Source organism: Emys orbicularis, chromosome 23, assembly GCF_028017835.1.
Source record: "Emys orbicularis isolate rEmyOrb1 chromosome 23, rEmyOrb1.hap1, whole genome shotgun sequence".
NCBI classification, from domain to species: domain Eukaryota; kingdom Metazoa; phylum Chordata; order Testudines; family Emydidae; genus Emys; species Emys orbicularis.
The window spans coordinates 8,393,117-8,407,776 of NC_088705.1; the positions used below are offsets into that span (position 1 = coordinate 8,393,117).

Genomic DNA, 14,660 nt, shown 5'->3' on the forward strand with positions numbered 1-14,660 from the left:
CAGCTAAAAGGTGCCTTGTACGGGGGTTTCACGTCAATCCGAAATGCCGCTACCTAAAGAATTAGCTGTCTTCCCTTATCCATAATGTTGGGAATAAATTTGGTTAAACAATGACCAGATTTGGGAAACTTCTCTTCTGACATCAGACTGTCTGCAATGAGCCAGACCATGTTCCTGGCAAACCTGAAGCTCTAGTTGAAGCCGGTGAGGGGCGGCGGGGCTTTGCCTGCCCTGTGTTGATTCACATACTCTGATCATTACCTGATACCGTCAGCAGGATCTGGATGCGCTGACCCATTGTCAGATCTCACTGGCTTCCCTGGTTAGATGGGAGACAAAACCAGGGCGAGAATGGAAAGAATCTGGCAACCCTGGCAGTATGCATAGGGACTCTATTGTTCTCTCTCTATTGTCTTGCTAGGGCTTGGCTTGCTTGAGGGTGATGGGGTTGCTTGTGATTGGGTTGATCTGCAGTCCATAGGGGGGAGGTGTGTGAGAGGATGGAGTCTACCCATGTCACTGAAAGGAATATGGGCTTTTCTGGCCACACGGGGATGTTCCATGTGCCACCCACCCTGCCCTGTGGTGCAGGAGAAAACCCTGCAGTGGCTTCACGGACCAGTCAATCGCAGGAACAACGGCTAGCTGGGTAACACTGGGGTTAGACGTTAAGGTTGCTTTGCCAGTGGTGGCCGCAGCTCTCGGCCACCTAATTGGTCAGATAAGGACTCACCCCCACCAGCCACACATCATTCCCCAGCTAACTGCAGTGCAGGTGGGCTGGAGAAGAGATGGGAGGCCTCTGACTTGAGGAGGGAGGGGATCAGACATAGAGATGAGCAGAGACAATGCTAAAGCTGAGCATGTCCATAAGGCTTCTTAGCTTTGAAGTGCTTCCTCCCAGTGGCGGTCAGTGTCATTTTACCCATGGTGTAGGGGGGCTAGTGACCTGCCTAAGGCCATAGAGGGCTTTCGTTTCACAGCTGGAATAAGAATCCAGGCATTTCTAGCTCCCAGGGCCCTGTGCTAACCATTAGATTGTATGTCAAAGATCGCCAAACACTGCTCTAACCGCTAGATCGTGCTGCTCCACAGGCTCTCCTACCGCTGTGAAACGAGCCATTGCTTAGTTCCCAGGTCTCGGTGCTTTCTGATCTCAGCTCCCCTGCAATCTGAGGCAAGGTTTGAGCTCTGTCTGCGTCCCCAGCTGCAGGCGGAAATGCTAGCCCCCGGCTCCTCCATTAGATGCTGACCGCTGCCGATGCCGCTGAGCTAGTCCTGGATCCCTTGCTGCCTTGGTGCGGGAGGGTGATGGTGCAGCAGGACACACCCACGGTGGCCTCGGGGAGATCCTCCTCCTCTGCCCATTCGTTCAGCTCCGGGTTGTAGCTCTGCACACACTTCTGGTATTTCTTCCCACTCTCATTCCAGCCACCCACTAGGCAGATGCGCCCGTCGAGGATCGTTACCCCGGCCGTGCTGACCCCAGTGGGCACGGGCGCCACATAGCTCCACTGGCCTGTGTCAGGATTGTAGCACTCCACGGGGATCACATCCACCCGCTCACCTCGGGGGCCCAGCTGGCTGCCCCCTAGGACGTACGCACGATCAGCCCAGGTGGCAGCGCAGTGCCAGCCCCGGGGGGTGCTGAGCCCAGCCCGGTCTCTCCAGGTGTCTGTGCTGGGCTCATAGCTGCACACGGTGCGCGAGTAACAGTTGTTGACGTAGCCCCCGGTGACTAGGATCTTGCCGTCGATGACCGTGCTGGCGTGGCAGCAGCGAGGGATCTCCATGCCGGCCTTGCTCTGCCAGCTGTTGGTGGAAGGGATGTAGCAGTCGATGGAGGCCAGGACCCCCTCGGCGTTGCGCCCGCCGATGGCGTAGAGGAGACCATTGTAGGCGCTCAGACTGAAGTGAGTCCTCTTGTGCAGCATGCTGGCCAAGTGCAGCCAGGCGTTGAAGCGAGCATCATACCTGCGGAGAGAAGGAAGAGCTGTTACCTAGCCCCTGATCCCATGCTGCGGAGGGCTGCTCTGAACCTGCCCTGGGGACATATGATCTCTCCCTTCTACCCCTGCTTGACAACGACAAGTTACTGATCTTCGTGCATCTCTCAAGCCACAGATCCTACATCACATCCCCCTCGTGCCCCTGCAGCGCAAAGCTGAGCACATGTTGCAAGGCAAACTGCTGCCGTGCGAACCTGAGCCCCCGCAGGCAGATGGCATTGCTGTTACTGTACCCGGAAAGCAATCCCAGGGGCAGTCTGGCAATGCCAGAAATGCTGAATAAGATACAGGCTAGAAATAGAAAGGAGGAGACCTGACGGGTGGAATCCTGAGGCCTTTCTCAGCTGCAGGAAAAATACATGGTGCAGGGGCCGTCCCCTGTTTTATTGACTTTTGAATGAATTCAGTGGTCGTGAATGGCCTGGGCCAGGCAGGCTCTGAACATGCTGCTTGCCCTGCAGTGTATCCCCTGTGTATTCCTGACCTAGGCTAACCTGCCCTCCCAATCCTGAGCCCCAAAAGCTTCTAGCACTGTATCTTGACCTATAAGAAGCCCTTCCAAGCCAATCCTTAGACCTATTCTATTCTAGAGGGGTTCTTCTGTCCTCATCCCTGTAGTATTTGAAAGCCTGATAGTAGTGCATGAAGACATGATTGACATCTGTCCCGTGAGGGGGTTCTTTCTCACATTCTCTCCCTGGCAGAGGCTAGCAACTGGTCCTAACTCTGTGATGGTTTGGTGATCTGGGGACAATGTCTCAGAGGGATTAGACTGAGACCAATAAACTCATGTCAGGAAGGCAAACTTGAACACAGATTTCTGGGAGGCAAAATGCTATTAACTGTGCTGGTTTTCCTTCGTAGCATCCACGTTCTTTATTCTGAATCCCTGGGTGCAAGCCCAACCCCAACTGTGTGTCTGGATTTTCAACAACATTCTCCACTTGGTGTTGCCAGGGTTACAGTTCTCCTCTGTTAATAATAATCCCCGCACAGTCCCATGACATGTTTCATAAGAACTTTCCAGAAACCCAAACCCTCCACTTAAGCTATGCAACGAAGAAGAAAGAAAGAAGACAAACAATAGAAATTATACAGAGGGTGAATTTAGTTTTTTTTTAAGCTAATTCTGCCAAACTCGGAATCAGCTAAAGAATGGAAACTGATAATTTATATATAGATTTGAGCAATCTCTAGCCAGAATAGAAAAGATAACCTTGAAGGGCCACAAAAAGGCAGAGAAATTACATGAAAGCTGCTCTTGCTTTCTGGACCTGTATCATTAACTGTCTGACTAAATAACGGATGTTCTTATTATTTATTTGTATTATGGTAGAGCCTGGAGGCTTCAGCTGAGATCAGGGCCCCAGTTGTGCTAGGAACTGTACATACACAAGTAAGAGACGTTCCCTGCACCACAGAGCTTACAATCTAAGTAGGTAAGACAGACAAAGGGTGGGAGGAAAAACAGAGGCAATGTGACTCGGCCAAGTCACACAGCAGATCAATGGCAGAGCTGGGGATAGATTTCAGGTCTTTTGTCACCCACTCCAGTGCCCACTCTTCTGGTTTACACTGCTTCTCTGATGGGATAGTCCTTAACGTAGCAGTATTTCACTCTATCTGCTCTTGGAGCTATGTGTGTATAATAGATATTTCTGATTGGTTTAGCCTGTATTTTCCTCCTGCTCATTTATCCTTGTGAAAAATATCCTCAGAAAAAATGATGACAGAATATGCTGTTGCTTAATGCGTGTAATCCTATCTGTCCCTAAGGGCCAGGCCCAAAGCTTATAACAACCTATTACTCATGCACAGCAAAAGGAGTTCTCCTTTAGCTTATGTGATAGAGGCCTGCATTTGAGATCTCAGGTTCAAACCCCATTGATGATTGTGGCAGGTACGTATGCAGCCACAGGCTTGTAAACTGAGTACTTGAAATGCACTCTCATGGGAACTGTCTTGCCTTGAGGAAATTCTTGTTACCTGCACAGACTGTTGACTGCATGCTTAGCCTGGTTCCTAGCATCGTTTTGATCTTCCCCTCCTGCCACATAGAGGAACCCATCCATCACAATGACACACTGGTTGAAACTTTTTGCTGGCATCTCAGCCATCTTGTTCCAGTTTCCATCTGGGTCCCTGTAGCTAATCTCTCTGCTAAGAGCTTTCTCGGTCAAAGCTGGACGGCCACCAACTGTGACTAGCACCCTTTGGCCTCCACGGATTTTGGTTCTTCTGGACTGAAGGGTATTTTGCTGGTAAGGGAGCAGATGGTAATTCATAGCCTCCACCAGCAGCCTGTGGCACTCAGGATCTTGCATCATCCGTGGTACTGGTTGCACATGGTTGACCAAATCGGGAGCTGATATGGTGCCAAATCTAATGTTGCTCAGGAGGTTGGCAGCATATGTGACTCGCTTAGGGTCAAACTCGAGCCATTTCATGGCAATCTGGAAGGCAATGACCTCATTTGGGATCTGCAGACCATCATCAATCAGCAGCTCCTTCAGCTGGTCAAAGGTGAGTTTCATGAACTGCTCAGTCTCCGAGAACTCCAGGAAGTTTTCCTGGATGAACTTTCGAGTGGCGTCCTTGGTCTGGTTGAGGTTGTACGTCCCCGAGATGTTGGCGATATACATGCAGTTCTCTACGTTTATCTCCTGAATGAGGAAGTCACTGCACATGTTGAGCAAAGCACGCATTTGTAGGCGGCTGGCAGTTGAGATGGTGCTGCCAATGGTGTACAGGGAGAGATTCAGCTTACCGGTGTAGGCGTAAGTGATAACGGTGGTCAAGCCCAGAGGGGAGACATCGTTGAGTTCTACTTGTGGCAAGTTGGGATCTCTCTTCAGCAGGCTGTGGAAATACTCGCTGCATGAAGCCATGACGAGCTTATGGACATCGAAGGACTTGGTTTTGGTGGCAATGGTGAGGTCACAGAGGAACTGCTTTTGGCGCATTTGACTCATCTCCTCCAGCAGGCTGCCTCCATGGTTGGGGTTCCTGACCTCTGTGGCAGTGCAGCGGAAGCCATTGGAGACATTTTCATACAGACCATTCAAGTGGTTGAGGTGATCGATATCCAGCAAAGTGTCCTCCACCATCACATGGGCCGGGGGATCCTCGCCCTTGTCCACTTTGTTCTTCTTGGGATTTTTCTTCTTGGGTGCCATCTCAGTGGAGGTTGGCGACAGATGGTGATCTACAGAGACAGGAAAAGTTAGAAGACACTGTATCAAGAGGTACTGTAGATGTCTTGCTATGTAAGACATATCGCTAAGCAATGGCTATACTACAGGAATAGGCAAAGGGTGGAGCTGGTTAGAAATTTTTGTCAGAACAATTTTCCATCAGAAAATTCCATTTTGGTGAGAAAAATTTCTTCCTCAAAATCATATAGATTTTGACAAAAAAATTGAGGGGAAAAATTGAAAACATTGATTAGACATGTTCAGAATGAAAAGATTTGATGTTTCATTTCAAACTGACTTTTTTGTTTAGACATTTACTTTATTTTACATACAAGAAATTTTTAAAAATCTTTTAAAAGGGTTGAAATGTAAATGAAATGTTTAGATTGACCCAAAACAAAAACAACAATTGGGAATTTTGTTTCATGAAAAATTTCAAAATCTCGACATTTTCGGGGGGGGACATAAAATCCATTTTGCGACCAGCTCTAGTGAGGGCACATGGGGCCTGATCCAAAGCTCTTGAAGTCAGTGGAAAGACTCCCTTTGGATAAGGAAGCGGAATGGAAACATCTCATCAGCTTTTGACCTACCTCTAGTGGATTGAGGCCTGGGGCCAGGGCTGGCCTTACCATGAGGCGAACTGAGGCGGCCGCCTCAGGTGCCAGACTGGGGGGGGGGGGGGCGCCACTAGGACCCAGAGTGTAGAAAATTGTGTCTGCTGCTGGTGCATATGTATTCTCTCTGCTCTAGATGCAGGGCCGGCTCCAGCTTTTTTGCCGCCCCAAGCGGCGAAGGGGAAAAAAAAAAAGAACCCGATTGAGCTGCCGCCGGAGACGACGAGAGGGAGTGAAGGACCATTGCCGCCAAAGACCTAGACGTGCCACCCCAATAACTGACGGAGTGCCGCCCCTTTCTATTGGCCGCCCCAGGCACCTGATTCCTTTGCTGGTGCCTGGAGCTGGCCCTGTCTAGATGCACAGAGATGGTGGAGTGCTGTGCTGGAGGAAGGAGGTGGAGTGCTGTGCTGGAGGGCACAAGAGACATAACAGACAGGCAGGAGAAAAGGTGAGAGGGAATAACAGAAAGCAGCAGGAGCTGCAAGGAGAGAGAGGAGGAGGAGTCTCTTATGTACCTGTCTAGCACCCCCAGGAGCCTGGACTGATTAACACCAGCTTCTCAGGGAGCTTCCTGTTTCCTGCTGCTTCCCTGAACCCACTTGAGGAGAACAGGAGTAGTAGGAGCCAGTTAGGCCCTTAAGACGCTGATATCTTCCCTCACTCAGGCCCTGCTACCAGCCTGCTTATTTGTCCCCTTCAATTGAGTGTGGAGAGCCACTATAGCTGGTACAGAACAGCAGTCATGAGTGAAAGAAGAAAACGCCCCTCTGGGGCAGCATTCAGAAAAAAAAAGAAAGCAAAGGAAGCTTTTCTATCTAAGCAGGAAGGAGCTCTCCCAAGATACACAGACACAAATGTTCACGGTGAGCCTTCCGGCCCCAGCGAGGATGTGAGTGGCTAAATCCTTGAGCTTTTTTTGTCCCGTGCAGTTCTCATTCATTGAACTTGGTGGTGAGTGATGCAGCATCAGCTTCTAGTGAGGCTGCTGAATTTTTTAATGTAATTCAAAGCATCTATGTATTTTTCTCTGCATCAACTCATCGATGGCAAATTTTGAAGCAACATCTGGGAACATCCTCTCTGACACTGAAACCACTGAGTGCCACACGATGGGAAAGTCGAGTGGAGGCGATAAAGCCTATCAAACACCAAATTGGGAAGATAGATGATGCCATAGTTGCCAGTATGGAGGATGCTATGACAGGAACTGTTCCTGGGAGAACAGTGGCAGAGGGAAATGGAATCACCAGAAACATACATAACTTCAAATTTCTGTGTGTCTTAGTGTTGTGGCATGACATACTGTTTGAAATAAATGTTGTAAGCAAGAGACTCCAAGGTGTTGACCTTGATATATCTGGAGCAATGGAACTACTGGATAAAGCAGAGTCATACCTACAGTCTTACCGGTCAGATGAGGGATTTCAAACCGTTCTGAAGAGTGCACAGAAGTTGGCAGAGGAACTTCACACTGAAGCTATTTTCCCACCCATTCAAGAATACAAGAGTCACCGAAGAAGAAGACATTTTGATTCTGAGGCACGGGATAATCCCATAAGAGACCCCCAAACAACAATTAAAAGTTGAATCCTTTAACCGGGTGCTAGATTGTGCAATACAGTCAGTTGAAGAACGTTTCATGCAGCTCAAGGAACACAGCAGTATATTTGGGATGTTGTATGATATTCCAAAACTCCTCACTATACCTGAAGAAGACCTACACCAGCAATGCAGGGCACTAGAGACAGTGTTGACACATGATGACATGCGCGATATTGATGCGATTGATTTAGGTGATGAACTGAAAGCTCTTTCAAGATACATTTCAGCAGGATCAACTCCAAAGGCTGTTCTGGAATATATGTGCACAAATAAGATGACCACCCTCTTTCCAAATGCTTTTGTTGCTCTATGCATACTTCTAACATTTTCTGTAACAGTTACCAGTGGAGAACGCAGATTCTCCAAGCTGAAGTTAATAAAAACACATCTACGCTCCACAATGACACAGGAGAAGCTGGTCGGCCTTGCAACCATTTCAATAGAGCATGAGCTGGCCCATACTATGGACCTTCAGAAAGCAGTTCAAATCTTTGCGACCAAGAAGGCACGGAAAGCCCACTTTGATTATTCAAACAGATAAAAATGCCAGTGTTTACTATGCAGACAAGAAAAGTTACATTTGCTGTTCAGGCGTTTGAAAGTTAAGTGTTACTTAAAATTTTTGAACAAGGCATTTTAAGTTGTTAGTTCTCCATTATTGGGGTAGGTAGCAGAGCAGTACCATGAGAGGAGTAGAACAGGAAGAAGGCAGAATTGAGACCTTTCAAAATTTTGGCCCAAGTGAGGGGGTGTGGGGGCTGGGGCGTCATTTGAGCTCCCCACCTCAGGTGCCAAAATGTTGTGGGCTGGCCCTGCCTGAGGCTGGGAGTCAGGACACCTGGGCTCCACTCCCAACTCTGCCACTGATTTCCTGACCTAAGGCAAGTCACTTAGGCCTACATCTTCAACTAATTTTGAGTGCCTCAGGTTTCGGGAGCCTAACTTGAAACATCAAGGCCCAAATGTTCAAAATGGCCAGTAATTTTGAATGCCCAGCCTTGGGCAAATTGGGCTTGATTTTGAGAGGCGCTGAGCACCCACAGCTCGCAGTAGAGTTGTGGATCCGCAGCACCAATGAAAATTACTTCCAAGGTGTCTCCATCCGGACACCCAAAATCAGTGGCCACTTTTGAAAACTAAGGCCTTATCCCCCTGTTCCTCCATGTCTCCCTTTACAAAATAGGGTAATAATATTTAAGTACCTCACAGGGTTGAGAAACTTAATAAATATTTCTAACCCACTGTGAATGCTTTGGGTAGAAGATGCTACAGCAGAGAAGTCCATAGTCTCATTAGCCCAGGCCTTTCGAGATATTTAGACACCTAACTCCCATTGATTTAGGACATAAATAGCGTTGAGGATTTTGATCTTTATTCCTGTTCTAAATTAAATGCTGGGATAGACTTTAAACACACCCTGTGGACACCGAAGGAACATTTGGAAGCCACTTTTATTCTGCGTTAGTAGTAATGAATTGGCCATCTACAGTAGAAAAACAGTGGGGCTAGGGGACTAGATTATAACAGGGAGTGTTTTGATAAGACCAACCTGTTACCACACATTTCCTTGACTAAAGTAATTTTTAGAATATAGGCCAAAGCAAAACAAACAAACAAAACCCAAACCCTGTGAATTGTTCCCAGACAAAATTTAACTTGCACGCCAGTTAGAGACCCTGCAGTACCCTGGCTATTTCTGTCCAGCTCCTACTCGGTGAGCAGAGAGAGACCCATATGCTTGGGTTACAGATGTGTTACAGGCCAGAAATAGCTGCAGCATCTATGTCTCACACATACCTCAGGGCTGTTTATTACACTTAGACATAAGATCAGGTTTCTGGAGGGTTGAGCAATCGGGTTATATTTAGAACTGGGGAGATGGATGCTAACTATCGTTCCAGACAGTCAGGGATTCGACTCACATTTAGCACATAAACAGAGAGGGAAAAGTTTAGTGAAAGCCTCTGCTGAGAAAGATAACATGGAACTGCGACAGGGTATTATTGTTGCATTTCCTAACCTGCTGCTCTCCTGTGCCAACCACTGGGTCAGGAGGAGGGGACCAATGTGAGGCAGATGGAGCTTTCTGACTGTTCTTGTGCCTGGCTGCATGTTCCCTTTAGGACATATGTAGAGGCTAGTCGGGAAGCAGGGGAAAGGTGCTGTGTGCCTAGTTCATGAATCCCTGGCGTGGTAATGCTGGGAAGGGGGGCGGGGGCTGCAGGGATGGGATGCCTCTTTAAGGTGAACAGAGGAAAGTGATTTGCATGGTGCTTACATCTAATCAAATCTGGGTTTAAAAGAGTTCAGCCATTTAAGTGATCCTGCTGCAAAACTATAATCAGAGAAATAACGGTAGTGTGCGCTTCTTCCACTGTTGTGTCCACGTGGATAGAGAATCCAGTCGGGCTCTGCTACTCACCTGCTTCTTTCAGTCCAAACCCAAAGGGTGAAATTCTGGCCCCCATGGAACTAAACGGGAGTTTTGCCATTGACTTCAGGATTAGTCCCAAGGTGAAGAGCATTTTCATTCACCTCTAAGTAGTAAGAGATTGACCCCAGCTGATATTCTCGTTTCATTTTGTTACTGTCAAAATGTTTCGATAAGGTAAAAACATTTAGTTTCCACTTTATCGTTTCAATTCATTTGACTTTTAGTAAAAATTAATTTTAATATTATATCATTTTATATACAGTATATTCTATTTAATCACATATATATAATAGTTACATTATATTATAATGTTTCAACTTTGTCTAACTAAAACAGTTTTACTTCTCAAAACAAAACGTTCTGATGGTTCCAAATTGAAATTTTTCAGAATTTCTGTTCCATGGGAACTGTTGACATTTCAGCTTTTCGTTCTGATTCAATGAAAACACATTTCAAAATGTTGGCATTTCCCATGGAGCAAAAGTCCGTTTTCTAACCAACTTTACTCAGCTCCTTACAGCATCAGTACCTTTGCCCCTATGGTACAGGGAAGGTATGCCTCTCTGCTGCATAAACAAAGGACAGAGCATCCAGATTTCACTTGGAGTTAACTTGAATTTCCTGCCTCTTGTATTTTGTGTCTCAAGTTCAGCATGACTAACACCCAGTTTGGAGTCTGTAGCTATTATGACATGCAGCTGGTGTAAAATGGTGTAATCCAGTGGAATAAATGTAGCTATGCTGATTCACTGCAGCTGAGGATCTGTCCCTATCATTTCAGCTTCCTTGTAGTAAAGGAGTTTTGTAGTGTTTCTGGTTTTAAGGGTTCTGTTCCATAGCAGTGGCTAAATTCCAAGTGCAAGACATTTCTAAGGTGAGAGTTCTTAATAATAACAATATTAAAAAAAATCCTTCCTGGATATTTTGTATCTCTGGGTCTGTCTTTTATGCTGTACATTCTTTGGGGCAGGGACTGCCTTCACTTTTGACTTTTATACAGGGACAAGCACATTATCTGCACTAACAAATCATCATAACTGCCCTCCCCAGCAAAGGCACTGTTTAGATTCCTGGTTGACAGTCTCAGCAGGAGGCCAAGGAATTAATTAGTGTCTCACCTCTATAGGTGATCACCCCAGGTCAGAGTGGAGGAAGCTTGCACTCTTATGTTCTGTTTAGGGTCTTATGCCCATCACTGTGGTATTTGAGTACCTGCTGTGGACAGCATGGTCACCACATGTGCTATTCCTCCCCTGTGTGTAGACAGGACTGCAGTACCCGAGGCTGTGAATCTGACCCCCTTCACCAATACTAAATTCAATAACTTAAATAAATAAATGCAATTGATTTGAAACTGGATGCTAGAGGTTAACCCTGTGAAGGGCCTGGCCTAGATCAACACTGCTGCAGTGCATGACAGAATGGGGGCATTGCATGAAGAGGCCACTACGGAGGCTGGAGCCTGGACCTATGCATCCACTGCAAACCCACCTAGATGACTGGCAGGCCACAGCAGCATGATATTTGCCCATTTTCCTGACCCTCATTTTAAACTCAGACTCCTGGAGGAAGAGCTGGTCTCACTGGACTCCCAAGGGCCAGATTTTCCCACAACTGGGCCCAGGTTTTCCAAAGAGCTCAGCATCCAACTGGGTCTTTAGAAAATCGAACCCCAGAAGTCTTGCTGATCCCTTGTGTGTATAGTATGAGTATTGCTTGCTTGCATGCTATCTCTCTCTCTCTCACATTGATTATGCTCCTTTGGACTGTCTGAGTAGCTAAATAAATAAATAACTAGATACATACATGACTGCACCCCATATGTTGGTATATTAACCTGTATTTCATCCCTGGTGCAACTCCATTGACTTCATTGAGTTTTGATTTATTTTTCATATATATATGTTGCATTTTATTTAAATGAGAGGGAGAATGAGCTTTACCAGCTGTGGGAACTGACCTGGTTTCTGTCATTCTATAATCTCCCATGTATCAGGATATCTCTAACAAAGTGTTTCATTGACATATCTGTTTTGGTGTCTCAGGGCTTGTCTACACTGCAAAGTTATTCCAGAACAAGTTAGGGTGTGAATTTAGCACCATAACTATTCCAGAATAAGAGTGTTCACACAGTGAGTTATTCCGGAATAGCTATAGTGGAACAGTTATTTGAGAAAAGCTATGCCTGTCAATTTCCCCATGTGGACAAGCCCTTCGTCCCAGAGTCCAAAACTCTCAAGACCTAACCTGTGTCCTGATAGGATATTTCTGAGTTACATTAAACTTTACAGAGCTAAAGTGAAGCTGGGATTTTCAAAGGACCCTGAAGGACTTTGAGCAACAGCTTCTACTAAATTTCAGCAAGGTGGGGCCCCTCACTCCCTTGTCTTTGAAAAATCCCAGTTTAAAAGACTGGGTCAATGTTGCTCAGGTGTCCAACTGCAAAAGGGAAGAGCAACCTTTTTAAAATACAGTTAATTCAGAACAGGACAGCTTTACTGTTTCTGGTCAGATTATTACTGAGATTATTTTAAAAGGAATATTTTTCTTACAGACTAATCCCTGGCTACGTGAAGCTCGAATGGCCTGATTAGATTTAAAAGGGCACCGATAGAAAATGAAGTAAAGATATTTTATTTTATTTTTAAATCAGTAATCCCTCCACTCAAAATTTTGCTAACCTAATCTCTGTACCAGTATAAGGAGCTGACTAAGAGCATTACCAGGTTAACAGCAAAGATTCACCTGTAGTTGGTTAATATACTCTTCCTCCCCCTTAGGTATTTTGTTTGGATTATTTTCCTTGGTGTCTGATCAAATTGCCCGTGTCACTGTCAACTAGTATTAATACCACCGAGCTGTGTTTCAGCGTGGTCTAATAACACAAAACAATGTGATTTACAAAATAAACATACTTTCCTGGCAAACTATTTGGAAGTCAAAACTCCAGGTTTAATTTAAATGCCAATAAATTGTCTTGACCCACTTTTTAAACCCCCACCACCACCACAGGGACACATTCCCTGTGCTATTCTTTGCCATCTGCAATCAAATTAAACATTTCAAATGACCCACACAAGAAAATCTCTCTGTAAATATTGAACTTGAAAGGGCAAATATTGGCTTTCCGGATCCATTCAGACGAAGTTCTCTCTGCTCCTTACCTTGGTGGTAAAACGGGTTAGTCCAATGGGGACTGTGGCCAGGGCAGAGGCTCTGTGCTCTGCACATCAAGAGACATTGAGAGACCCTCAAACTTTCCAAATGAAACATTCTACCCACCCCTCCCCCAACCCTGCTAGGCCAGCTGACTGTTCTTATCACCTTAGCATTTACAGCAGCCTTCTGGTGGTGACAGCTGTCCTCAGCACAGGCCTGAGAGACCTGGCTAGAGTCAGGAAGAGGGGGAGCTCAGTTCCAGCCAAGTTCAGCATGACAGTGGCTGCCAGAATCTAGAGGTAGCAAATAAACTGGATGTGCTTCCAAACAAGTTCAGAGTGTTCTCTAATCTGCCACCTACCATGAGTGAAAGTGAGTGGCGGTGACTCCAAAAGGGACTGATCAAGGGCAGAGGCCATTTGAGGACAGGGGAAGGAGGAGGACGGCTCCTCAGTGGTGTGCCTCTGATTTGCACCATCTGAGAATCTGGCCCAATAATCTCATAGACAGACTAGCAGGAACGGAATAAACAAATCACAGTTTGCATCAGGGTGGTGGACATGAACTGTGACTTGGACTATTAACATTATTATGAATTATTATTGATAATAACAGTATCTAGGAGCCCCAGTCATGAGCCAGGACGCCATTGTATGCAGTGCAAACACAGACCAAAAAGACAGCCCCTGAGCCAGCGAGGTTACAAATCTAATTAAAACTGGCTTTTGGCAACTCTTTAAAAAGCTGCTTTTCACATGTGTTTGCACCAGCCACGTTTGGATGCTTAAAACAAATTGGAAAAGAGGCTGAAATTTGTTTCCAGATTCAAACAGAGAGTTCAAAGACCATTTTTATGCTATTTTCTTAGCTCTAGGGATGAGTGTTTTATCTGTTAGAGTTTATAATGTCCCTTTGAAGCCCAGGCTGTTCTGGGTTGAAATTCAGCCCTGTGATTCAGGCATGAGGCCTATGTATCACTAAAATCCTACTTAAGCCCTGTTTTGAGACTTCAAGTGGGACATATGCAAAGGCATTGTCCTTTGCACAGGAGTGAATCTGACCCCCTTAAATGAATGAGGTAAATGAGCAACAGAATTAGTGCCCAGGGATTCTTCAGAACCGTTTTCCAATGATCAGACCTTCTCTTAATCATTGGATGGTATCAACTATTGTCAAGAATATTCATACTAAGGGGTATTTATATTATTCCTCCAATGTCATTATTTTTCTCACCATATTCCACCATAACGCCCAACTACAGCAGCGGGAACCGAATTTACCTATTGGTATGTTACATTGCCCAGTGTTTCGACTTCTGAGCAAAGATTTACCTCAATATAGTCTGCTCATTGGATTATGACTATGTTTCTGGCATTCTAAATCTGGTGACAATCTAAGACAATGTAGTGGTGGATTTAGTTGTGGTAATGTATATGAACCAGAGCAAAGCAGCAGTGATAGGTGCTACGGCAGTGGCATGACAATGCTAGGCCAGCAGTGAATTTTGAGGTGAAAGACCGGGATGGTTGAAAGGCAGAAAGTATCAGCTTTCCCTTTCTAAATGCATTTCTTTTTGGTCATGCTTTGTGTAACTTGGACCATCACTTGGTTGTTAAATCCAGTGTGAGGTCATTTATAACCA

The 14,660-nt window shown here is 45.9% G+C and overlaps 1 protein-coding gene across 1 annotated transcript; it reads right to left on the reverse strand.

Annotated features, from left to right (window-relative positions):
• Positions 1-1,241: 1,241 nt before the first annotated feature.
• On the reverse strand, positions 1,242-13,132 carry LOC135893899 (kelch-like protein 31). The gene is made up of 3 exons (XM_065421860.1): positions 13,024-13,132; positions 3,996-5,214; positions 1,242-1,974 (listed from the first exon to the last, which is right to left on the reverse strand). Exons 1-3 carry the CDS (start codon positions 13,130-13,132, stop codon positions 1,242-1,244), a joined length of 2,061 nt encoding a protein of 686 aa, XP_065277932.1.
• Between the last annotated feature and the right edge of the window lie 1,528 nt (positions 13,133-14,660).

Excerpts from the sequence above, each read along its gene's own strand:
- LOC135893899 (XM_065421860.1), bottom strand. The coding sequence starts at position 13,132 with ATGTTTCATTTGGAAAGTTTGAGGGTCTCTCAATGTCTCTTGATGTGC. Across the intron at positions 5,215-13,023 it reads TAACCCGTTTTACCACCAAG|ATCACCATCTGTCGCCAACC; the intron begins GTAAGGAGCAGA and ends CTGTCTCTGTAG. Across the intron at positions 1,975-3,995 it reads GCAGTCAACAGTCTGTGCAG|GTATGATGCTCGCTTCAACG; the intron begins GTAACAAGAATT and ends TTCTCTCCGCAG.